At 45.2% G+C, this 27,360-nt stretch overlaps 1 protein-coding gene across 2 annotated transcripts in view; it reads left to right on the top strand.

The window, feature by feature from the left end:
- LOC142761604 (A-kinase anchor protein 10, mitochondrial-like) overlaps positions 1–25,197 on the top strand; it is a 76,555-nt gene extending 51,358 nt beyond the window's left edge. Inside the window, exons 9-13 of one of the 2 annotated variants that reach the window (XM_075890623.1) lie at positions 4,443–4,659; positions 5,953–6,029; positions 20,057–20,109; positions 21,555–21,680; positions 25,023–25,197. In XM_075890623.1, the coding sequence (XP_075746738.1) occupies positions 4,443–4,659; positions 5,953–6,029; positions 20,057–20,109; positions 21,555–21,653 (446 nt within the window). In that variant the 3' untranslated portion in view covers positions 21,654–21,680; positions 25,023–25,197. The remainder of the gene's footprint in view (positions 1–4,442; positions 4,660–5,952; positions 6,030–20,056; positions 20,110–21,554; positions 21,681–25,022) is intronic. The other variant, XM_075890624.1, reaches the window with a different exon arrangement.
- Positions 25,198–27,360: the final 2,163 nt, after the last annotated feature.

The following is a 27,360-nucleotide window of genomic DNA, read 5'->3' as shown; positions in this document are numbered from 1 at the left end:
GACTACAAATGTATTCAGGTTTAGAGAACAGAATGCTGACTGGACAAAATCCCGAAAACTTACAGGCGTTCTTCTATTGAAAACCTAGACATTGATGACTTTGAAGCATTGGTCGTACTTCATATCATACAGGCCGCAGAGCAATCGATCCCACAGACATCTGACAAGACACGAAACAAACTGCGGCCCTAGTGGAATGCAGAGTGCAAAAAAGGTCGTGAGAACCAAAACAAAACTTGCTCGAAATTTCGCAGGTACCCTGCAGCTGACAACCTGATAAAATTCAAACGTGCAAAAGCAAATGGTAGGCGTATCCGACGAGAATCAAAGCGGCAGAACTGGCAGTCCTTTCTCTCGTCAGTTAACTCCTACACTGATACGCATAGGGTGTACAACAGAGTAAGAACACTTCAAGGGCACAACACTCATCCAGTCCCTTTCGTCAGTACTGCTGGTGATACGCTGGAACACCAGGCAGATGCCATAGGCCAACATTTTGAGTACATCTTCAGCTCAGCACATTACACAGACTCCTTTAAACGACACAAGCTTGCTGAGGAGCGTAAGCCTATCCGTGATAGAAGGCCATCTGCTGGAGGCTGCAATACTTTGTTTACCATAGACGAATTGAAGGCAGTGCTGGCAACATGTGGCAACTCAGCAGCAGGCCCAGACAAGATTACATATGGCATGCTGAAACACTTACATGAACACACGCTTGATGCCATTCTCTTACTGTTCAACAGCGTATGGTCCTCTGGGCACCTACCCAAGGCCTGGAAAGAGGCAGTTATCATACCCATCCTCAAACAAGGAAGAGAAGCCACACTTGTTGCTAGTTATAGGCCTATTGCCCTGACTAGCTGCTTGTGCAAGGTATTAAAAAAAAAAGGTAAACCGCCGCCTCATGTATTACCTTGAATATAATGGCCTCCTTGACCGTCGTCAAGCTGGATTCAGATCAGGCCGGTCGACAACTGACCAACTGGTAGCATTCGAATCCTATGTCAGGGATGCCTTCATTCACAACAACACTGCCTTTCTGTATTTTTCGACTTGAAGAAGGCTTATGACACGACATGGTGTTATGGAATTCTCCGTGACTTGCAATCTCTTGGAGTGTCAGGGAACATGCTGAATACAATTGAAAGCTACCTCTCTGAATGTACGTTCGTGGTTCGTGTTGGAAATGTCCTTTCAAAGCGGTTTATGCAGGAAAATGATGTCCCCCAAGGTGGCGTTCTTAGTTGCACACTATTCATCGTAAAAATGAACTCCATAAGCACTATACTGCCTAAAACAATCTCCTACTCTGTATATGTGGATGACATTCAGATCAGCTTCAAATCGTGCAACGTAGCCATCTGCGAATGTCAGATTCAGTTGGCAGTAAATAAGCTCTCAAGCTTGGCCGACAAAAATGGTTTTAAATTCAACTGTGACAAGACAGTTTTCTACTCTTTTCAAAACTACGTGGCATAAGGCCATCCCCCAACATTTCAATAAATGGACAAACCATTGCTACTAAGAAGGATCATAAATTTCTAGGTGTTGTGATGAATGAAAAGCTCAGCTTTGTTCCACACATCGAACAGCTGCGACTGAAATGCTTGAAAGCCTTGAACTTGCCCAAGATTCTCTCGCATCAGTCATGGCGTACAGATCGTGACTGTCTATTAAACCTTCTCAGTTGTGTAGTGCTCTCACGTGTTGATTATGGCTTGGTTGTATACGAATCAATGTCGAGATCCGCACTTACGATGCTCGACCCAGTGCATCACCATGAGTTCGTCTGGCTAGTGGTGCTTTCCGAACCAGCCCAACAGCCAGCCTGTATGTTGAGACAGATCGGTGGTCATTAGAACGACGACGGCAGGTCACAAGCATCAAGTATGCAACCAAGGTGCTCTCCCATGTCGACCACCCATCTCGCGAGCTATTGCAGGATACATCAAACACCCACCTGTTTCTGAGACGACCATCAGCTACGCCAACGTACCCATTAAAGTGGCCTCACACTTTGAAAATCTGCATATACCCATCTCCAATCTTCAACTTCCATGGTTTCACAGTGTCCTTGAGGACACTGTGGCACCATGGGAAAAGCAGGCTATCAATTGTGACTTGTCATTCTTAGAGGTAGGAAAGCATGGCCTCCCAGTTGCAATCGATCAGCATTTTATGTACTTGCAGGCAAAATACAGGTGTGCTGAGTACTACAGTGATGCTTTCGAGTCCTTGGCCGTCGCATGTGCTGCATATGGCTCAGCATACTCTGAATCTGCAACAATGAATGAACATACCAGCATATTTACTGCTGAGTGCTATGGCATACTGCTAGCTATAAGGTTTATCTTAAAGAAGAAAGAACCAGCCTCCATCATATACACCGATTCCCTCAGTGCAGTGACTGCATTATCTTCCGCAAAGACACATAAAAATCCAGTGACTAATACCTCTCTAAACTGCCTCATGTCGGCCTACAGATCCAAGCTTAAAATCGCGATATGCTGGATTCCGGGACACTGCAACATAGCTGGCAATGAGGCAGTAGACCGATTTTCAAAGTCCGCTGCACTTCGCCCAACAGTAGACGTAGTCATCATCTGGTATGAGTACTTAAGGCCGCTAACAAAAAACCGAATGCGTAGGCAATGGCGAGAGGAATGGAACGCAGCAATTAAAACAAATTGCACACAGTAAAGCCAAGAGTAGGTAGGTATGCTCTTGAAAAACGTAACAGGCATCAAGAGATTGCACTGTGCAGACTCGGGGTCGGTCATACACATGCAACACACTCGCACCTTTTAAGCAACTCTCCTGCACCGCATTGTGAAAAATGTGGTGAAGTGCTATCTGTCGTTCACATTTTAACTATGTGCCCGTAGCTTGAACCAGAAAGACTGCGTCACTTCTCAAAGCTGTACAAATGCCACATACCGCCTCACCCTTTATTTTTTATTGGTAACGATCCCATGTTTCCCACAATAGTAGTTTTAAAGTTCTTAGCTGATGTTGGATTCCTGCATTCCATCACATATTCTCACTAATTTCAGCCCTCTCTCAATCCTGAAAGAACCGCTGAGACTTCTTTACCAAATTTCATGCAGCACACACTCCTTGTCCTGACAAGGACCACTGCCGACACTGCGTGACTTTGTAAAACCCAAAGGTTTAGACTGTTTTAAACTCATCACACATAGTCATTCACTTAAGTTTAATCCCTATGCACCACTCTTTTATTCTTGCCACCCTGAGTAGATTTTTTTCTATAATTGAACAGATGAAAAGCTCTGTGTTTGGCGCTCTTTGGCCCGAGTTGCCCTTGCACCAGTAAAATCTATCATCATCATCATACAATGACCAAGCTTACATCCATCTCCTTGAATTTGGCCTGAGTATGACTTTTTATTTTTTTCAGGAACAGTATCGCACATAAAAGTATGATTCTTTTTTTAATATTATTATTCATTACATGCTGTTGCCTTGAGCTACCCGTCAGCTGCATTGCCATTCCCGGAGCTGTTATAATCTTTAGAAGTTAGCAGTCCCTTTTTTGAAGGCCTAAAATGGGAAAAGTGAGCAAATTACCTTGGATAAGTTGAGAAAACTTTTGTGGCTATTTTTATTTAATTACTAAGTTGCGTAAGACAACTCATGCTGCAAAGTAATCAATTTAGTTCATTTTAATACTGTATTCATTGGCATCTAGGCAAATGCAAAACCTTTGCATGCAGATCCTACGTAGATTGAGCTGTATCTGTTCCAAGAATTCTTGCTGCTCAGAAGCATTGTCGAAGCTTTCAGACAACTTACCGCAACAATGCATGTGCATATAGTCTGTGCCTTGTGTCATTCCTATTATTTTGATATAAACGTGTCCACAACCATAGCCCCAAGCAGTATTGATTCAACTGTTCTGTGGCAGGGCTTCTTCTAAAACGATTTGCCTTTGTAATGCAACATTTGGCTCAGAACTCTGCAGAGCTCATACCATAAATGCTATGTGGGTCTGCTTATTGTTCCTGATCATATGGAGCATGCTGATGTGCTTGGCCAGAATAGATGCAGCGTGGTAATGATTGTATGTTTGAAACGTCTAAATCAATTGAGCTATTGTAGCTTACTAAGAGCTTGGTCTAGTTGTATGCATTAAATAGAGCCCGGCATGCAGTAATATGGATAACAAAGAGCCCAAGGAAGGATAAAGGCGAACGAGTTCATAGTTTCATCAAAAAGTTATTCACAGAAGCAAACACTTACATGCTACAGGGTATCCTGTGAAAGCTGCACTCATCACCCACATCTTTTCTGCAGCATATTTGACAATCTGCTGGTGCACTGCTATCATTTGTGGTTTGGCTTTTCATAGCACTTTCTTGTTTTGTTAAACCAACCTTTGGGCTTGAATAACTGCTCTGCCTGGGTAATCCAAAAAACAGGCAGCGACAGCAGCAGCAGCGATCTGTCATCACTGGCCTCGCAGCCGGCGGCGGTTCCGACGACCACCAACACGCTGCTGGCCGTGGATGGCAGCGGCAAGTGGTTGCCGGGCACCCCGAGCACACGGCGCATCTTGCGTCACATTGAGGGCAACGACATGAAGATTGACTCGGGGCAGTTCAACCCGGACGCCCTCTGGAAGCGCAGCCTGGCTGGGTGAGGGTGGTCTCGTTTCTGCTCTCCACGGTGTCTTGGTTGGCAACACTGCAAGTCAAGAGGCATGCCATGCCCACGAGAAATCTCATGGGCATGGCATGCTTTACAGTATCAGTGCTAATCGCTTGCTGTACTCATTCACATTTCGGTCTTCTTACTAAAAGCACCAGTTCAGCGAAGCAGTTCGAGCAACAGTAGTTCATAGTCACACCAGGCATCATACTATCTAGCGTTAGCAAGCAATGCTTACCGGTGTTAACACAGAAGTTTCTGTGCTTCTATTGGTTACAAATGAGAACAATAAAAAAAACTGCAATAGACTAAAATGTGCACCAGGCATCGACTTGAGTAAACTGCCCAAACTATGTATTCCTCGTTATGTCTACCATACTGCAACTTCGTACATTCTTGGCTTTTTTGTTTTTTTTTTGTTTGCTTTTATTTCACCTGCCTTGCCATTGCCCATTATGCAATATGTAATTAAGAAGTAAATAAATAAAGAACACACTTCGAATAAAGTTTGCTGCCATATACGAGTGGGAAGAAGAAAAAGACTGAAGAAGAATGGGAATTAGCAAAACAAAGTGTACAAAGAAAATGAAGGGCTTGAAAAATGATGAAAGTGTTTTCCAAAACGCCACTGCCACAAAAAAACTTGACTACCTGATCAGGACTTGTCTCAACAGTGACCGCACATGAAACGTGTGAATGTTTGTTCAGCAGCTCCTACCTAAATATATGGGAACAGAAAAAGCTGCATTGGTTTTGTTTTCTTGCATTTAAATAAAAACTTGAATGCACTGTCTGAGAAAAGCAAATTTGTTTCTTCATGCACAACTAGAAAAATAAAGTTCCTGCAAGTTGCTAAATTTGAATCAAATCAAGTTTGACAATAATATTATTAGCTCAATCGTAGGAAATTCTATTACACTTCTGTAAAGTTAAGCTGTCTTGAATGACATGTCATCGACAGAAAGTGTTGATGTGGAACACACTCTTCTGAAAAGTCCAATTAAAGGTACAATGATTGTCAAATTGTGCAGCCGATTGCAAAGTAGGGTTTTTGATGCTCAGTCACATTGGCTGCACAGAAATGTTTTTGTGATAATGTCTTTGGGTGTTGGAATCGCTGCTTAGTATAAATTTTTTTGAAGCCTTTCACTAAGGCATCTCTCACAGAGCCTTTTTATTTTTTTCTATTTTTTTAAATACTGCCAGTGTACCAACTTTAATCCTGTGAAAAAGGCTCAAGTTACCTAGCCTAATTACTTTCTTTCCTTGGGGTGTTTGCAGGAAGCTGCAGATGGCGCACTTCGACCACTTGGGCAAGTTGACGACCGAGTTCGAGCCAGAGCCGGACAAAAAGACAGGTCTGTTCAACTTGGGCAAACTGAGCAGAAGTTAATAGCAGGCAACTGCAATGCTAAGCTGGTATTTCGAAGTCATGCGCTGTGATCGATTCTACGCTGGTCTCATCATCCACTTCTCGCAGCCGTGGATGGACTGCCGCTCTGACAAGTGCGAGAAGCATGAAATTGCACTAGCATCACAAAACACACCCCTACAAACCATTGGCCTTCGCTGAGTGGCCCCGCAGCATGTGATCAGGGCCATTGTGACATTGTGCTCAGAAATCCTTGCTGTTAGGCTAGTCGGTTCATACTTTGTATTGGAGGTGTGCACGGGCTTGAGGTAGCCCGAGCCTGGCCCTGCCCATGCGCCTGGCTTTAGTGGGTTGAAGTCTTCTTGTCTCGGGCCGGGCCGGCCTCGAGCTAAATTCTTTTTTTTTTTTTTTTTGTCGTGCGGGTCGTGCCAAATGCAAAACTCGAATCGAGCCCAAAAGACATTGTGCCGAAAAAGTGTTTCCCACCATGTATAGCCTTCTACACAACCACCCTCTCTCCCTTTTTTGGTTCTCCTTTCCTGCAGTCACTTCAAATGCAAGGAGAGAGGGTTCAGTTAGGTAAGAAGGTAAGATTAGCTTTGTAATTATCTATAAGCGGCATAGTCCCCTCTGTACATCTGAGATAATACACGCAAACCTCGATATAATGAAATCGGATACAATGAAAGGTCTGTTATAACATCATAAATTAAAAGTAGTCTTGCAGTAGATACAGCGTTAGAAGTAAGCCTTCATAACGAATTTTTGAATATAATGAACTTATTCTCGTGTAAGATGCAACTTTGTGATAATTAGGTTTGAGTGTGGTTACGAAAGTGCACTCTTTGAATTTACGAAAACGCACTCTTTTTAAAACGACCGTCGTAACTCGGTGACGCTTCTCGACTTTTCCTTGGGTCAGAAATTTTTTTATTTGAAAACAAAATGTGGTTTTGTGCTATTCGGTCATATGTGCGTAATATATAAAATTACTGGGAAAATCGAAGACATCAAGCATACCACGTTTTTCATAGACTTGTGTCAATATTTGAATGTTTCAAATATTCCAATGAATAGTAGGGTATTTTAATTCACTTTGATTCTAATTTAAATGATTGAAAATTGTGAAATGTTCGCAACAAACAAATAAATGCTTATTAATCTGAATCTATCGCCTTTAAATGTGGTTTCACTGCAGTGTAGGGGTGCTGAACCATGAAAGCATCTATTAAGGAGAAAAGCGCTTTGCTGCGAAGCCCTCTTACAATTTAAAGGGGCCCTGCAACACTCTTTCAGCATTGTTAGAAAGCGCTGATCGGTAGTCAAGGCTACCGAGGACACGCAAGTCAAATATTAGAGGGCAGCATGCGGTGTGCGATTCACAATAAATTCTCAAAGTCAGCTAAAAATTGCTCTCTTCTTTCGGCAAAGGACTCCACAAGCTCAGAAAGCACACGTGACATATTTTTTTCCCCGTACCATCTTTCCCTGCTTAGCTTCCAGCGCTTTCGGCGGGACGAGAAAAGAGAATGCACTTGCAGCATGCGAGAATCATTTACAACTCCGCACTTACTGGACGGATTCTCAAAATTTTTGCGGCGTTGAATTCATGAGTCAATACGCTTCTTTAGTGAATCCATTCCATGGCTACTTGAAGTGTTGCACGGCTCATTGAATTGAAAATATAACCCTCATATCAATTCATTTTGTTGAGCTTGAAAGTTTGTTATGACACGTTGTGCAGGTTTGTTAGCTCATGATAAATATGCCCATGTTTTTAATATGTCATATATACTATTCAATTCCAAAATATTGAAACAAAATCACTATTTGCTTCGAATTAGCTTCAAACCTAAAATTTGCTATTCGCACAATTTTAGTTTTTTTACCTTTTGTGGAATCGACCGGTAGCGAGTGCACTTTGGAAAGGAGGTACACTGGGGTGCGAGCTACGAGGTCTCAATGATGGGGAGTGAAGAAACAAAAAGCAGATGGAGGGAAAAGAAAAGGAAAAAAGACAGTGGCACTCTACCTAGGCTCACTAATAGAATGAGAAAGTGGTTGCCTTGGCAACAAATAAGCCTTTGCCCTGGTGCATATGGGACTCTATGACGCAAGCTTTTGCTTTTGCTGCTAGTGTGCAATCTTATGTAAGCTTGGCAGGCTTTTGTAATGCTAGGGTTTCCCAACCACTGATGCAAACTTTGTATCACGCACGCTGTTCTTGGTTCAGTGCTTGAGTCCGATCTTTTCGAGGCCCGATCCACACGTCTTGGAAAAACTTCTCGTGGTATCCCTAACGGCAGGCTAGGCCTAATCAGCACTGGTTGCATTTAGGTAGCGGTCGCATGCAATCTAAGTTGAGGTTTGGTACGGAATCTGCAAAAGTCTTTTTAATGATTGCACTTGAAAGGAAGAAATGCATATCATAATGAAAACAAGGGTTGCACGTGTAGCGCTCAAATGGTGGTTTGCGATTCGATTGTGATATCTTAAAATCGGGCGCACACTTGTAATATAAAACGGTCGGCATCTCCCAGCGCGTGAAATGGCAAATGTGATTCGACATAGTTTCTGTGCATTGTGTATAATCGAGGCATTTGGATGCTGAAATATTTTAGCATTTGGAAATTTAAATGTTTGTAAGTACCACAAATCACATGCTTCAAACATTTTGTGCAACTGCTGCTCTTGAAAAGGGCTGTTTTAGTTACACTGCGGTGGCACTTGTAGTGCGGATATTCATGACTCCCACAACTCATGTTATAAGCAGTCTATACTGTAAACAGTGGAACCCCGATTATACAACATTCAGGAAGACCAGCCAGTACTGTCGTATAATCAGGGGGTTGTATAATTGAAACACTACAATTATAGGCAGTGACATTCAGCATTGCATAAAAAACGGGCACAGACTACCTGAATAAGCCCACAGCACGAGCTTGTGCCTCTGAAAGAAAGGTCGATTAAATTATTTTTGCCTGTGGCAGCTAATGGCAGCATTACTTAGTTGGAGCAGGTGCGAGCGGATCTTTACTCTCTAAAAAAAAAAAATCCAATCCATTGTTCATTTTTTCTACCGGTAAACAAAATCATAAAATTGCCTGCACGTGAAAACGAAACCACGTTGCCAACAGCCTCCCATCAGAAGAGTTGGACACACTGTCATCGCTATCACATAATCGTGACAGAGTAAGAGTTTGTGTAGAATGTTTCTGTGTGCGACTGTGCTGTGTTTGTTCCAACTTACTGGCTTTTGAAGTGCAACTAGTGATGTCCCACTGTAATTTTCAACGTTGACGTCAAGTGAAAGTAATTTTGCACCGTGAAAACAGCTGCGTTGCACCCTTATGTGTGCGCAAGCCTGAGACTGCGAGTGCGACAAAGGCAGGAGATCTGCTGTATGTAAACTAGGAAAAGTTTCTATGCACTGAAAATAAGAAAATATCAGCTTTTCAGCTGCCTGAAGCTACTCTGTGTGGGCAGAGCTTGACTAGATAACGGCCTTGAATATGTACGCAGGCAATCGAGGCACATGTCGAAGAGCATGAACTTTCAGGAGAATAAATTTTTCATTTTAAGAAGACCTCCTGTCTATTTCTAATTGTCAACCTAAGGGAACGCAAGTTCATATTTTTCACTTGTGAAAATTTTGACGATGTTTGATTGGAGTAAAGGTGGTTTTTTTCTTTTGTACAGAATCTTAAAGTCGTTGTAAGCCGTGGGGTCAGCATAAAACTGCGTCGCATAACCAAGGTTTTTAATACTTACTCCTATGGGGATTTTGCCAGCACCACACCAATTCATCGTAAAATGCAGGTTGTTGCAAAGCTAAGGGACTTGTAATTGAAGTTTCACTGTATGAATATCTATACAGTCGCCGACCGATTTTTCGGACCTAGCGGGGACCGAAAAAAAGTACGAAAAATCGAACAGTCCGAAAAATTCGTTTTCGCCAAAAATCTGAAGTTTATTGCATCAGGCAGGTTTAAAAAAGTCCTTGATGATGCCTTGCCTCAAACTACGCTTGGAGGCAATTTTGTTTGCCCGTATTTGCGCCAAGGGGACATCGTCGCCGATCTCCGCCGCCGACGGCTGCGGGCGGTCGTCGTTGTCGTCGGTCATCCGACGACAACGACGACCGTCATCCGGCGACATCTAGCTGCGAACGTCCACTCTCTATTAGCTTGATTATGGCAGCTTTCTTCTCCATCGTCAGGGTCGTATACTTCCCACGCTTCTTCACACCACCTGGCTCCCGCGATGGCACAGATATCGGAGCCATGGCACCGAGAACACAAAATTCGATGCCGCAGATAGCCGCTGCGAAGCACACAACGTCTCGACGCTACGCGACACAACACGTGCAGAATGGCGACTGAAAAAAGCTGCAACGACAATAAAAGAATCCTTCTTTCACCTCCTCCCCGTGCGATGTGATGACGATAGTGCTGACCGAAGACGAAAAAACGGCATCCATCACCACGTCTTTTAAAAAGCAAACACGGCCTCCGAAACTTAAAATATGGCGTGCGCATTCCAATCTCGGAGGCAGGAAAGGCATCTGAAGACCAAGCTTAGCCAAGCCGACGGAAAATCCAACATGGCGGCGTTCACACTGGCTTGGGGCGTGGCACAAAACGAGCGATTCAGTCCGAAAAATTGAACTTTCAGGGGCAAATTCGCCCGAAAAATCGGTCGAAACAATGCATTAGCTCTATGGGATCCCTGACGGTGCATTTATGAAGTCCGGAATGTCCAACAAGTCCGAATTTTTGGAGTCCTGAAAATCGGTCGGCGACTGTAGTGGGAGGCGTCTAGTTAATGCATGTGTAGAGAGGATGAAGAATATGTGCCGCAGTGGGTCACTCTTTTAGCAAAAGGAGCAGAGCGCGAGCTGTTCCCCGAGCGTTGTGTTTCCTGCGTCGGTTGCTGCCGCCCGCTTTCCACATCAATAGACCTGCTGTGCAAGTACTACTTGCGCCAATAAACCCCGTTTCAGATTGGTGGAGGTGCGGGGTAACTCAACCTGGAACTTCGGGACAGGAAACTACCTGCCATCCCAGACATGGCTGAAGAAAACACCCAGCAAGGTACGACCCAGCCTTCGATGATCATCGTGCCCACTGCGCTACGCGTGCGCGATCCACCTTTTTTCGACGGTACTGATGAGCAAGACGTAGAAAATTGGCTGTCGACTTTTGAAAAGGTAGGCGCAAGCAACAAGTGGGACGACCCTTCGAAGCTGCAATATGTACCCTTCTACCTGAAAGAGGTGGCGAGTCTCTGGTTTAACAACCACCACTCGGAATTCGCCACTTGCGGTGCCTTTAAGCTACGCATTACCGATGTGTTCGGTCGCCCCGAGGTACGCAAGCTTCGTGCCGAACAGCGCCTACGGGGACGCGCACAGCTTCAAGGAGAAGGCTTCACAAGCTACATCGAGGATGTGCTCGACTTGTGCAAGCGCCTTGACCCTTCAATGATCGAGGCAGACAAGATGAAACATATTTTGAAGGGGATAGACGACGACGCCTTCCAGATGCTGCTGGCCAAGGGCCCACGTACCGTGTCCGAACTCTCCACTCTTTGCCAGAGCTTCGAGGAGTTGCGCAAACAACGGGTCATGACACGGCGTCCAGCGGCTACCGATGAAACTCTCGCGGCATTGAGCCTGGGTGGAGACCACAGCACAATCATGTCCGAAATCAAACGATATGTGCGCGAGGAGGTGGCCCGACAACTTTCGTGCCTGTCGTATTTACCGGCAACGGAACCCTCTTCTGAGCGTCTCGCGCCCGTCATCAGGCAGGTAATACAGGCGCAGGTCTCTGAGGCATTGCCGTCCGTCTCTCAGACAGCACCCGTCATCGCGCCATTGACTTATGCTGCTGTGGCTGCTACTCCGCCACGACCTCCGCTTGGGCCGACTCCCCAGCCTGTACGAGTATCAACGACGCCATTTCCAGCAACACAACAGCGCTATAACGCAAACCCTTGGCGCACAGTTGACAATCGCCAGATCTGCTACGCATGCGGATATCCAGGTCACGTGGTGCGCTTCTGTCGCCGGCGCTTCGCAACGGGCCCGGCTGCACCTCCGAGGTACCCTGACTACTCTTTACCGGCCCTGTACAACGCGCAACGAGAACTGCCACGTCAATGCGACCGACAATCAGTGGAACGCGACCCGTCACCAACCGAACTAGACCACCGCCCTGCTGCCGACTACCGATCGTTCGGTCCCCGTCGCTCATCCTCACCACGCCGCTACCGTTTTCCGTCCCCTCTGCGTCGCCGACCGAACCCTGTAGAGACCGAAAACTGACTGCCGCAGCTCCGGAGGCACGAGCTGCGAAATCGTCGCATTGTACAAGTCCTCGCCCGTCCCCCACAAACGTTCTGGAAGTGTTTGTTGAAGGTCTACGAACTCTTGCGCTTGTTGATACGGGTGCCGCCGTATCTGTGATGAGTCAGAAACTCTGCCATTCGATACGAAAAGTAACGACGACGCCTTCCGACGTTTTGCTGAATAGCGCGAGTGCGCAACCAATTCGACCAGTCGGAGCATGTACGGCGAGAGTAAACATTCAGGACGTCCTGTACCACATCGAGTTTCTCGTGTTGACCACTTGTGCCCACGACGTGATACTTGGATGGGATTTTTTGTCACGCCACCACGCCGTAATTGACTGCGCTCGCGTGCAGGTGGAATTATCGGGGTTTTCAGATGCGCCATCTACTGACAATGAGCGCACTCACCTGGGCAAGCTTCTTGTTGCTTCCGACGTTGATGTTCCTCCTCTTAGTGCCATCGTTGTGCCCGTCAATTGCACTGAATTGTCCGGCTCTACCGTTGTGTTCTCCCCATCTGACGTTTTCAGTCGCCGCCACGGTACGTTTCTGCCATACGCCGTTCTACCACCTCACCAAGATACTTCCGGAATTGTCGTTTGCAATCCTAGCTCATGCCCTCTCACCTTAAGAGCTCACGAAACACTGGGCTATGTTCATCCTGTTGATGACAACGTTATTGTGCCTAATGAGTCCCACGACCCTGGCCAGCAACTTCAACTGAACGCCGTTACTCCTCTTTTTACGCGGGATGACTACTCCTCGGATATCTTCAATCGTTCCATCGACAGCAAGCTTCCTCCGGATCAACGGGACCAGCTAATAACCCTTCTGCATGAATTCCGAGATTCATTTGACCTTCCTCAAAAGGCACTGAGTCAAACTAACACCGTCGCTCACACAATCTGCACTGGAACGCACCCTCCTTTGCGGCAACGCCCCTACTGCGTATCACCCAAGGAACGAAGTGTAATTGCAGAGCAGGTGGATGATATGCTTCAGCGTGGTGTCATCAAACCATCTTCTAGCCCCTGGTCTTCACCTGTTGTGCTAGTGAAGAAAAAAGACGGTTCGATTAGATTTTGTGTCGACTACCGGCGACTGAACAAAATTACACGGAAAGATGTATACCCTCTTCTCCGCATCGACGACGCTATCGATTGCCTACAAGGTGCCGAATTCTTTCCTACGCTGGACTTACGTTCAGGTTACTGGCAGGTTCCGATGGCAGAGTGTGACTGTCCCAAAACAGCGTTCGTTACGCCCGATGGCCTATACGAATTCATCGTTATGCCATTCGGTCTGTGCAATGCACCTGCAACGTTTGAGCGAATGATGGGCAGCATTTTACGCGGCCTTAAATGGCAGATATGCTTATGTTACTTCGATGATGTTATCGTATTTTCTCCTGATTTCCCTACACACGTCGACCGTCTGCGCACCATTCTTCAATGTCTTACCAAGGCAAACCTCCAGCTTAACCTAAAAAAGTGCCGCTTTGGGGCTCGCCAACTTACTATACTTGGTCACGTTGTGTCAAAGGATGGAATTTGCCCCGGCCCAGACAAACTTCGAGCCGTAGCCGACTTTCCGAAGCTGACTTCGCTCAAAGAACTTAGGAGTTCATCGGCTTGTGCTCGTATTTTCGTCGTTTCGTCCACAACTTTGCAACAATAATAGCCCCACTTACACAACTACTGAACGGTCCAGCTAATCTTTCTAACTGGACCCCGGCATGCGACGAAGCTTTCCTTACACTGCGCCGCTTACTTACGTCCCCACCGATTCTACGCCATTACGACCCAAGTGCCCCCACTGAAGTGCACACAGATGCCAGTGGCGTTGGTCTGGGAGCAGTACTCGCGCAACGAAAGCCCGGTAATCCAGAGTACGTCGTCGCATACGCAAGCCGCGCACTCACAAAAGCGGAGATGGAACTACTCCGTAACTGAAAAAGAATGCCTCGCAATCGTTTGGGCGTTAAGCAAGTTTTGTCCTTACTTGTGCGGACAGAGTTTGGACGTTGTGACCGATCACCACGCACTTTGTTGGTTGGCGTCGCTAAAAGATCCTTCAGGTCGCCTTGGACGTTGGGCTTTTCGCCTACACATTCGTGTCGTCTACCGCTCAGGACGAAAACACTCTGATGCGGACGCCCTCTCACGATCACCAGTGAGATCCACCGCAGACCTGCATTCGGACACCAACTTCTCCATCGCTCCCATTTCCGTCACAAGCATGTCGTCTGAACAGCGGAAAGACCCATGGATAACATCTCTCGTTAACATTCTTTCCGACTCTTCAACGTCTGCGTACCCACGCGCTCTTCGCCGCCAAGCCACACATTTCGCGATACGGGACGCGCAACTATACCGCAGAAACTACCACGCGGATGGTCGTAAATGGCTCTTGGTTATACCACGCCACATGCGATCTGATGTCTGTGCGTATTTTCATGCTGACCCATAACATGCTCACGCTGGTGTGTTAAAAACATATCAGCGGATCTGCCAGCGTTACTACTTGCGTGGTATGTACACTTTTGTACGAAAATACATTCGGTCTTATTCATTATGCCAACGACGAAAGACAGCTGCCCATTCACCCGGATTATTACAGCCTCTACCGTGTCCGGCACGCCCTTTCGACCGCGTTGGTATCGATCTATATGGTCCCCTTTCTTACACTACCACTGGAAATCGATGGATCATTGTCGCCGTCGACCATCTGACGAGGTATGCTGAAACAGCTCCACTACCTACGGCTGGTGCACGTGACGTAGCCAATTTTGTTTTGCGACGCTTCGTACTGCGTCACGGGGCACCACATGAACTACTAAGTGATCGAGGGCGTGTCTTTTTATCCGAAGTTGTACAACAACTCCTTCAGGCATGCCGCACGGTGCACCGCACTTGCCTACCACCCGCAGACCAACGGTCTAACTGAGCGCTTCAACCGAACGCTAGGAGACATGCTCGCCATGTATGTCAATTCCGACCAATCAAACTGGGATGTCGTTCTTCCATTTGTGACCTATGCGTACAACACCGCGACGCAGTCGACCACAGGCTTCTCGCCTATCTTTCTTCAATATGGGCGTGAGCCATGCTCCATCCTTGACACCATTTTGCCATATCGTCCCGACGTCTCGGAGTTCAGCCCTCTTTCTGAAATTTTGCACCACGCTGAAGAGTGTCGTCAGTTGGCCCGATCGTTCACCTCGGACAAGCAAGCATTCGAAAAAGACCGCCACGACCACGACCAGCAAGTCGAGACTTTTGCCGTGGGCTCGCTTGTCTGGCTCTAACTGCCCTTCCACTCCCCAGGTCTGTCCGCTAAGTTTGCCCCCAAGTTTCACGGTCCTTATCGCGTCGTTGAACGTCGATCTCCTGTCACATACGTGATCGAGCCGGTCACGCCATCTACAGACAGGCGATGCCTTGTTCGTGAGACTGTCCACGTGAGTCGTCTCAAGCCATATCACGACCCACTCCTAATCTCGTCACCTTGACTTGCCAGGATGGCTCGTCTTCGTCGCCGGGGTATTGTAGAGAGGAAGAAGAATATGCGCCGCAGTGGGTCACGTTTTTAGCAAGAGGAGCAGAGCGCGAGCTGTTCCCCGAGCGTTGTGTTTCCTGCGTCGGTTGCTGCCGCCCGCTTCCCGCATCAATAGACCTGCTGTGCAAGTACTACTTGCGCCAATAAACCTCGTTTCACATGCAATATTGCATAGAAGAAGCGTAGAATCGTGCCAGGTGTCCAAACGTGTGAATTGCATGGGTGGTTGTTTTAAACAGAAATGCTGCCTAAATTGAACAACTGGCTCTAGTATGATTGGTATCACACTTGAATTCTGTGCCCCTGTTATTTTCTCACTAAATGAAACGTTTGTTGAAATGAAACAGATTTTGGTGGTCTCTTCAGGTTCTGTTTATTGAGAGTGAGTGTGATGGTGCACGGTCACATGATCTGTTGATGCAAAGGCCAGTGCTGATACAAAAGCCAGGGTGATGGAAATTGAGTTGAATCCTGTGATAAAAAGAAGTGTATGTTTTAAGAGCTTGTTTTTTTTGTTAGAAAATTAATGTGGACTAATTGAGAACACCTTGGCATCATTGTATGTCTGTTCTCATTAATGTTGAATCTATATACATTTGCAATGGATCCGAAATTATGCTACTGTGGCAGTACTTTTATTTTCGTCGAGTTTTATTGTGGGGTTTCATTCACTGTATACTACTGAATGGGATTATATCATCATCATCATCATCAGCCTGACTCTGCCCACTGTAGGGCAAAAGCCTCTCCCATGATCCGCCAATGAACCCGGTCTTGTGCTTTCCGTTGCTACGTTTTACCCGCAAACTTTTTAATCTCATTGGCCCACCTAACTCTCTGTCTCTCCTTCGTGCATTTGCCTTCTCTGGGAACCCAGTTAGTCACCCTTAATGACCACCGGTTATCCTGTCTATGTGCTACGTGTCCCGGTTTGTTCTCTTACCCTGGTTATCCTTAACCCCGGTTTGTTCTCTGACCCACTATGCTCTCTTCTTGCCTCATAAGGTTACACCTAACATTTTCCTTTCCGTTGCTCACTGCATCGTCCTCAATTTAAGCTGAACCCTCTTTGTAAGTCTCAAGGTTTCTGCTCTGTAGCTAAGAACCGGCAAGGTGCAGCTGTTATATACCTTACTCTTGAGGGATAGTGGCAATCTACCTGTCATGATCTGAAAGTGCTTGCCAAATGTGCTCCACCTCATTCTTATTCTTCTAGTTACTTCAATATCGTGGTTCGGCTCTGCACTTATTACGTTTTCTAAGTAGAAATACTCCTTAACAACTTCCAGCGCTCTCTACGTATCACAAAGTGCTGTTTTCTGCCGAGATTGTTGCACATTACTTATTAATTTTCAGACCTACATTTCTGCTTTCCGTGTACAGTTCAGTAATCATGAACTGTAATTCGTCCCGAGTTACTCATCAAGGCAATGTCATCAGCGAATCCCAGGTTACTAAGGTACTCTTCATTAGCTCTTATTCTTAACTCTTCCCAGTCTAGGGTCTTGAATACCTCCTGTAAACATGCGGGGAATAGCATTAGAGAGATCGTGTCTCCCTGCCTTACACCCTTCGTTATTGGGATTCTTTCACTTCCGTTATGGAGAACTATGGTGGCTGTAGATCCACTGTAGATTTCTTCCAGTATGTTTGTGTAGGGTTCTTCGATGCCCTGATTCCGTAGTGCTTGCATTACTGCTGATGTCTCGACTGAGTCAAATGCCTTCTCGTAATTTATAAAAGCTATGTATAGGGATTCGTTTTATTCAGCCCACTTCTCTATTACCTTATTGATAGTATGAATATGGTATATTGTGGAGTAGCCGGTACGAAATCCTGCTTGGTCCTTTGGCTGATTGAACTCTAATATCATCTTAATTCTCTTAGCTATTATTTTTGTAAATATTTTGTAGAAAATGGAGAGTGAGCTGATTGGCCTGTAATTTTTCCAAGTCCTTGAGGTCTCTTTTCTTATGAATTAAGTTGATGTTGGCGTTCTTCCGAGATTCTTGTACCCTCCTCGTCAAGAGACACTTTGTATATAAGGTGGCTAATTTTTTTAACACAATTTCTTTGCCATCTTTCAGGAGGTTCGTTGTTGCTTTATCCTCACCAGCTGCTTTGCCTCTTTACATTCCTTCTAGGGCTTTCTTTACTTCTCCTGTTGTTATTGGTACGACGTCGAATTCTCTAGGACTATTATAGTTTCTCCCAATATCATCCTGGTTCTTTTGGCTTCTGTACAGCTCTCTGTAGAACTGCGCTATCTCGACTATCCCATCTATATTAGTTATGACATTGCTTTCCTTGTCTTTCAATGCATACATTCGATTTTTGCTTATAAGCTTCTTTTTTGCTTATATAGCTTTTAGGCTTCTGCCGCTTTTTACAGCCTGCTCACTTCTTTCCATGTTATACCTCCTGATGTCGGCTACGTTACGCCTATTGATTAACTTTGAAAGCTCCACTAGCTCTATTCGGTCAGTTGCATTTGAGGCTTTCATCGTTTGTCGTCTCCTTAAGATTTTTTGTTTCCTGAGATACTTTACCAGTTTCCCGTCTCGTGACTGAACCTTCAACTTCAATTGCGCACTCTTTGATGGCACTAGTAAAATTATTGTTCATTGTGTCAACGCTAACGTCAGTTATCTGATTTAGTGCCTCGAATCGATTCTGAAGCAAACCTCTGAATTCCTGTATTTTTCCTCTCACCGCCAGTTCATTAATTGGCTTCTTGCGTATCAGTTTTTGTCTTTGCTTTTTTCGATCTATGTGTATACGAGTTCTTACCATTCTATGGTCACTGCATCTAATCTTGCCAACTACTTGTACATCCTGGACAATGTCTGCATGTGCACACAAAATGAAGTCAATTTCATTTTTAGTTTTCATTAGGACTTTGCCACGTCCACTTACAGTTAGCCTGTTTTCTGAAGAAGATATTCATAATTCGTAAATTATTGCGTTCTGCGAACTCTACCAATAACTCCCCTCTGGCATTTCTAGAGCCGATGCCACATGGTCTCCGGCCTGTTTCCTTCTTTCTTTGGCATTAAAGTCGCCCATAAGTATAGTATACTGTGTCTTTACTTTATTAATGGCTGTCTCCACGTCTTCATAAAAATGTTCGACCAAATGATCATCATGGCTCGATGTAGGCGCGTAGGCCTGTACCACCTTCATTTTGTACCTTTTTTAACCTAACTGTGATACTTGCCACCCTTTCACTGATGCTATAGTATTCTTCTATGTTGCCAGTGATATTCTTGTGTATGAGAAACCCCACTCCTAGTTCTTTTCTGTCAACTAATCCACGGTGGCATAGGACGTGTCCATTCTTCAGCACTGTATAAGCCTCATGTGTCCTCCTAACTTCGCTGAGCCTTATTACATCCCATTTAACACCCTCTACTTCATCGAATAGCATAGCAATACTAGCCTCACTAGATAGCCTTCTAGTGTTGAAAGTAGCCATGTTCAGATTCCATTGGCGGCCTGTCCGTACCCAGGGATTCTTAGCACCCTCCACCAGATCACAGGTCTGTCCCCCGCCTTGGACAGTTGCTTTGCAGCTGCTGGGGACTGAGGGCCAAGGGTTAATTGCTGTGTTCATGGGAGGTTGTGGCCAGGTACTGCACCAGGGTGGCCAATCCTGCTCTGGTGAGGGCTTGCATTACCAGCAGATGGTCGCCAGTGAGGCCGCACCCCAGACTTCTCTTTTTTTTAACGATTCCTTGCTCACGAATTTTAAGTAGATATACAATTGGGAATGGTTCGACATCTCTATTCGAATCAAATTTTGTCATGGCATGCTTGGCTGCTGCGCTATCTCTATGTAGATGGTCTGTTGCACTCTATTAGCAATGTAGCAAACCGCCTGACCGCCTATAAGCTCCCAACTTCACCTGGCTCGTAGCTCGCCTCACCTTTTTTTTTTCCTAGTTGTCCGAAAATCTTATTTTTCTATTTAAAAAAAAACAACCCGGGAATTTATCAGTGAGGGCTTTATAAGTGTTCAGTGGCATGTTTTCTGTTCACGTTGCGAATGTGGCACACACTGTGAGGCGAGCTCTGTACTAAGTGCTCTCCTGTCTTGTTCAGGTTCTAACCTCACCAAAGCATTCAGAAAGCTAGTCAACTGGGAAGCAGATAAGGTGAGTGGAGCATACTCTTTTGAATATGTTGCGTTAGCATGCAAGGTGATGTGCACAACGCCGTTTCACAATCCATTCACGAAGGCGCATATTGTAATTAATGGAGATTATAAAACATCTATATGCTTTCTGCATTGACAAATTCTTGTTTTTCTGTCGCGAAACTTTTACAGAATTTACTGATTGAATACTTTTTTGAAATTTAGTCTACCGATAAATCCGTCATTGTTTTTGTTTTTTTTTAAGTTTCTCACAGGTAGTAAATTAATGCCTGCTGTAATTATGCATGATTTTGTTTCACTTTTTTTATATTTAGTTGCAGTTTGAATGAATGCTCATTGAATGACCTTTTCACAGGAAAGTGCCTGTAATTGTAACATATGTTGCAACCATTTTCGGACATTGAAATGAGGGCAAGTGATATAACTGTAAGCAGTGCCTGCTGCCACACGTGTAGGAAAGCTTCTGAGCGAAATTCCAGCATTGAATTTCGCACTCCCTTGTGTTTATAATTAATTGAGTCATTGCTTAATGTAAAAAAAATTAAGTTGCTTTAACTTCTTCACAGTTAAAGACCATTTAGGTAGTTGTAGTTTCAAGCTTCCTCAGCACTCCTTCATAGTTCGGAAGCATATTTATTTAATGAACAAGCAGAAAATATAGCATAACATTCTTTGCATTGAAGAAGTGCTGCTGTAGCAATACAATGAAATCAGTTTAGAGCAAAAAAAAAATGTTCCTAAAGTGTATATTTCCTTTTGTTGTGAGAATGCAGCTTGTGTATAATGCTTCAAAATTTAGCAATCTGTTTTTTTTTTCTTTTTTCATTGGTAGAAGGTGCACGTTGTCTTTGACACATACATTTATACATGCTCATGTCATCATGTGTCCTTTGGCTATTTCGTTTCCTTCTCATTCGAGATGCCCATCAGTATTTCATAAATTCCCGAGATGCACATGGTTAATAGTTTTGCATAGAATCTCAGGGATTTGCCCTATTCCCAACAGTGATTTTTGTGGACAAGATGTTAATTCATAAAACTGAATCACCTATCCTAAATTTATAGTGAGCACATTTCCTCTCCAGTGGCTCAGATGAGATGTTCTGCAGCTGAACTTGATTGAGCTAGTTGTGGTCATTTCGATACGCAGTCGCAACAGCCTCGTTATCATAAAGGCAGTGTACAAAAACCCAAAGGTGGTGAATTTTGTTTGCACGTTGAGGAAGTCTAATTGCTGAAACTTAATCTGTAGCCTCTCATTGCAATGTCCTTGGTGGTAAACTGAGGTTTTTGTTTTTTTACTGTATCTTTACGATGGTATTTCACTTATGTAGCTGCAAACTTTCAGGCAAGCTGCAAAGCCTGTGATAATCTTTTGTGCTTAAGTCTAGAGGCGGGATATTTGTATTTATGTGTAATTGGGTGTTGTGCGTTCTTGTGCAGACTGAAGAGGACATGGCTTGGCAGGTTGCCGAGATGATAGTCAAGGACATCTGCCGCGTTACGCTGTGTCCAGATGACACCTCGCAAGACGTTGGATAGGTCACACCTTATCACATTATGCAAGTAGTAAGACATATTTCCTCCACTTATGCTTCTCTCGCATGTATCGTCATCATCTGTACTAAAGGAAGCCTAATGAAAAACAGCACATAATGAAGCTAAGAAAGTTGAAAAGAGGATGTTAATTGTACTTTTTTAAACGTATTGTGGTAATTGGAATATAGATGTGATTGTACTTTTTTAAACGTATTGTGGTAATTGGAATATAGATGTGAAGAGAAAGTGAAGTGTAAAAGAAGACTGGTTCTTTCTGTTAGGGAGTGAACATGCGATTCAAGTTGAAGGGACTGAACCTGCAACGTCTGATTCTCGATAAGGTTTCATGTTCCCCCAAACTTCTGCCTTGTCTGACTCTCTACATTGCATATTTATACACAGATGATCTGCTTGGTAATAACTCGTGTAATGAACGCACTTTTTTCTTGAAAAATCAGAGCAAAGTAGGGAGGTGCGTTTTTTATGCGGGGTAAACTTTATGAAAACTTTTTCGGGAGAAGGAAAAAATGCGTTAATGCAAAAAAAGTTATGTCGCTTAGCCTTTCACAATTTAGATACGCGTACACTGTTTGGAAACAGCTTCTTTGTTGCACTTCAATCATTTTGGGTGATTGATGGGGCTGTATACTGCAAGCTGTCTCCAGGTTGCCCACGCATCATAAAAACCGCTTTACGACTATCTTTTCTGGCAATCTTTAACCGCAGCAATGGTATCTGCTTGTGATCTCGAGGGGTGCCCAAAAGCGTGCACTCACAGGGAAGGGGGAATGAAGGGATAGTAGGAGTGAAGAAAAAAGAAAGCGGGCTAAAAAAGAAAAGGGGGAGGCGACCAAGGTTGTTTGGTGACCTTCCCTGGCTGTGTGCTTATCAGCTGCTATGCCTCTACACTGGCACACCTTGTCAATCCCACTGTGGTGCTCAGATAGGATGGGGGACTTCCTGTCCCTGCACAGATTGAAAAAAAAAAAAAGCAATAGGCACGCAGCAACAGGGAAGGCAGGGGAGGCGGCCGAGGTGGTTGAGGGGGGTCTGCAATGTAATAAAAAACGGGAGCCAATGGGTGAGGAGGCACCAGGTGGTGGTTAGAGGAACTGCAGCGGATGAGTGTAGGGTATTGGTTCATTACAGCTAGAAAGAAAAGCAATAGGACACGCAGCAACAGGCAAAGTGGGATTGGGGAGCGAGCCAAGGACCGAGGTGCTTGAGGGGGGGTTGGCAAAGTAACCAAAAACGAAAGAGATTGAACTGGTGAGAAGGGTTTTTTTTTAGCTTGAAGAAATAAGTTGGTAACCTTTTGAATACAGTCGACCCTGGATATATCAACTCGAAGGGGATCGCCAAACAGTGTGATATATCGATAATTCAAAATACAAGATATGCCTATTTAAGGCCTAAATAAGAGCTTTTCAGGCCTCTGAAATCATTCAAAATGATAACACGACAATTCACCCGCAGTGTAACAAAGAACAAAGTGTGAACTGCAAGTTGCTGCATTTTATTTCACAAGAAAATAGTCTCTTCACTTGTTTTGCTTCTTGCGCACCATCAAGTTTCAGTCATCCTCAATATCACTGAAGATTTTCAAATACTAACTAAATTGAGCTCCTTCGGCCACAACAGTGTTGATTGAGGCAGAACACAGGTGCAAGCTTTGTAGCACAGTAGAGGTTGGCTAGCGGCAGCAGCGATGGCGGTGGCATATTCATAAGCGCACGGGTACACTTCGGTGGCACCGGCAACGGCAGCCAAAATTCCAGTATCGATGCAGTCAGAAACAGCTACGTCATCATCTGCACTGATGACTTTGCTCACTGTCTGAGATTGTGTCTGAAAACGCTGAGAAGTTGCAAGATTCATTGAAGCACCGCACGTCCATTGACAATAGTCATAGCGCACCCAGAGTCAACACCTGGTCCTCAAAGAAAGTTATGATTGTGCTTTGCTTGACGTCGCTCCCAGCTCTAGTCATAACTTTGATCGCTACGTGCTGGTCAACGTTCTGTTCAACTCTGGATCGAACATTTGTCGAGAAAGTGGGGAGAAGTACACAGGTCTAGAAGGCATAAAAAACAACGCTGAGCCATGGTGCAGAGTTCCTACCGTCGACCTGTTGGCGATATCGATATCACTTGTGGCTTTGTAATTGGCCCCCGCTGTTTTCAGCTGTTTTCACACGAAAAGGTACACAAAGTGTACCCTCCAATACATGCGTTTTAAAACCAAAAACACTAAAAATATGTCCAAAGGTTGCACATCACGAAGGCCATGTTTTTCAGGCAAGCATGCCGTTGTGCGCTAACAAACAAGGAAGGGAATGCGAACATTGCAACGAGATCACTGAGTCACTTGACATTCTCACTTTGGTGCCTTCGGCAATTGGTCTTTTGAAAAACACTATGCCAGCACAATAACGCCTCCTGATCGTGTGTCAAACATACCGGTGCACTCGCAAGCGCCGTGCAACGAGCCAGATCAGCGCTATAGAATAACACTGCCTTTTCGTCACCTGCGCGTGAAGAAGGATTTGAACCTATTAAAACACGGGCCAAGAATTGATCAATTTTTTCTAGGAAAAATGCACTTTTTGGGCTTCGGTGCAGCGCAAAGTTCGATATAGCGGATGTCTCACTGTGGGGGAGTTTGATATACGGGTGCACCGGTCCCATACTTTTGCATGAGAAACTAAAGGAAATTTTTCAACTGTTCGGTACTGCCAACCATTCTATGTACCCAAATTAGATATGTACAGGATAAAACTATGAGCTTCCTGCCTAATAGTACCTTGTCAAAAAACTAGTGCTGACAACGGTGCTAGCATCGAGTAACTGGCATTGTCAGACTATTGGCGCACAACCATGAGGCAGACGAGAACAAAAAGGACAACACCTCAGAGCCGTGGTAGTGTCTTTTCTCTCCCATCTGCCTCGTTACTGTGCACTTTAAAGCTATTTTTTTATCATGAATGACCCTTATCATCATTGCTTGATACAAAATTTTAACAAGACAGCGCTGAAGAGCTTGTTCTACAGGAATTCTATGGTCAGCGTTATTGATGTTGGCATCTGTAATTGTAAGCAAAAATCGGTTTTTGCTAAGAGTGCTATTTCGAGGTAGATGCAAATAAGGTGCCTGCACTGTGGCTTTTCTTGCAGCACAGTTTAGGTCTTTGCCGAGAAGCAAAGGCAGGCTAGTGATTGGGAACATAGCACTAGAGTGTGTGCATAAGTGCAGATTGGTGTTCAACTCGAAAAGGCAAAGCTTAAGAGTCCCCCAATTTCTCGTGTCGCCAAACTGTTGTTTTTTGGTCTCCTCAGTGATGCTCCTGAGACAAAAGCCTTGGATCTCTTGCAGGGCTTTGTTGTTTTTCTCCCTCTACCTCGGTGCTTCCACATGGCGTCGATGTTGAGCAAAGAGTGCCAAGACCGGGGCGGACCTCGGCAGTCAGCCGAGCAGCCCTCGGGTGGGAAAAAGAAGCCCCGGCATGTGCAATGTCGGCCCTGAGGAAGAGTTCGGCCCCTGCACGGAGAAGGGGACTGAAGCGAGGGACGGGTTGGCAACCGACACAATAAAGGACACACGTGCCTAGTGCCACTAGCCTGCGCTGCCTGTCGTTGTGATAACAAGCTCGTGCTCGGCCACAAGAAAGGGCGGCAGATGAACGACGTTGTTTCTTCCTGCCAGCTTGTCTCGACAGCAGGCTGGCTTGTGTGCTTCTTCTAAAAAGATGAAACAATAAACTCCTGCCTCTCCCCCTTTTTTTTACTGTTAGCACTTGTGCGTGGTGTTTTTTTTTTCCTTGGGTACATAGTAACACTCCACCGAGTAGGACTTGGGAAATTGGAAGCAAACAAATCTGCGATTGGACGTCAAAGCATGCACAGAACACAAAGGATGTGTTGTGCTGTGTTGTTGTATGTCGTCCTTCGTCTATGTGCAGTTTTTTTTTTCTGCAGAGATTCAACTTCACTTTGGGAATAAACATGATTCTGGTCTTAAAGGTGCATTATGGAAGTGTAAAGACGATATGCATCAAGAGGCATACCTTGCCATTTTTTCTTTTAGCTGCACAAGTCTAGCTCAGGGTTTTATTAACCAAAGCTATAATTATTCTAGAGGGGTAGTAAAGTTTGTTGAAAGCACGTGGGGGTTGTTCCTACAAACATACAATGCAGTGTGCATGTTCTTGCCTAATTGCGTGGGCACACCCAGCTGCAGCAGCAAAAGGATTGTAAAAGACGTATTCTCTAATGTCAAGACTACGTGTACAAGATTTCTCCTTGAAAAATTGGGCAACACAACGGTATGTATATTCAACGAAGACAGATTTACAGATTTTAGTCTTTTTGACAATGCTGCATCATTTGCAAATGAATAAAGGGACCGGCAGTAAAAACCAGAGGAGTCTTGCAGTGAACTTGACGTAAAGGAGGAAGATAGGAATTTTTACATTGTTCTCATTTTCATTGTGGAGTTCCTTGCATGCTGTTTATTTAATTAGAAACCTGATTTCCCATCACACATGGCTGCATAATATCAGTGGAAGATGCCTGGCTTCCAGACGGACAGTACACTGAATGGAATGGATCTTGAGGAGTTACTGACAGGACCCCCTGACAGGGGGGGGGGGGGGGGGAGGGAGGCATTGTGATTGCTTGCTTCGGCCGTGTAGAGGACAGGACGCCATGACGCTGAGTCTTCTGGACCCTCTAGATAACCTGGGCTTGCTTTCAGAGCGTCGCGTTTCTGATGGCCTCCTCCCACTCTGCTTCATTAGAGAGATAGACTGTTGTTGGGCAATATGAGGCATCACCGGAGCGCACGAGATACTGTTCTACAGAACAGACAGTTTCACTGTTGTAGATGTTCTTGTAAAGGTGCCCTGCAACACTTCTTTAGCGTGGTCAGAGAATGCACGAGACCTTAAAAGATAGCAAGAACTGGCTGCACAATGTTAGCCACAGCACTCTGCCTGCACATGCGCAAGTAAGCTTGGAACGTCCGGGCAATCTGGAGACTTCTGTGCTGTGAGCGTATTTTTTCGGTTGGGTACAACTCGGGATGAGAATGTTTGGTCCGCTTATTTTTAATGCCTCAGCACACAGACACGACACACGCCCTTCAAAAGGTTTCGTGAAGTTTTGCAGGCAGTTGCTGTAGAGCGTGAGTTAGTAGTGCGATAGAAAAAATTATGAACCATATCTTGAAGGGAATCCTGATGGGTTGTGAAGCAGCAGCAGTGTGCATGGCGTTGACCTGGTTGAAACGGGCGTCAACGCAACTGCTAGAAGAACGGTCTGAAGCAAAACTCGGTGAGGTGCTTACTAGAGTAAATGTTCGAAAAGCAAAAACACGTGAAGTAGTTTGCGTTCTGTGTAAGTTTCATCGCAGATAAAGACTGTTCACTCTGTGTGCGCTCGAACATTGCGAGCGGTGGAGAGCGTGAGGCGAGAGAGATGACACGTGGGGACAAGCTAGGGGGATAGTGACGTAAATGCGCGCGCACTGCGAGGGACGGCGTGACCCACTTGACACCACCCCAACACCTGCGGACAGAGGGAATCCCGCTGCATTTCCGATGGAGGCGGAAATGTTGTAGGCCCGTGTACTCAGATTTGGGTGCACGTTAAAGAACCCCAGGTGGTCGAAATTTCCGGAGCCCTCCACTACGGCGTCTCTCATAATCATATGG

Source organism: Rhipicephalus microplus, chromosome 3 (genome assembly GCF_043290135.1).
Source record: "Rhipicephalus microplus isolate Deutch F79 chromosome 3, USDA_Rmic, whole genome shotgun sequence".
Lineage (NCBI taxonomy): Eukaryota > Metazoa > Arthropoda > Arachnida > Ixodida > Ixodidae > Rhipicephalus > Rhipicephalus microplus.
The sequence above is the reverse complement of the archived record's forward strand: the minus strand, read 5'-3'. Positions and strand labels throughout refer to the sequence as shown.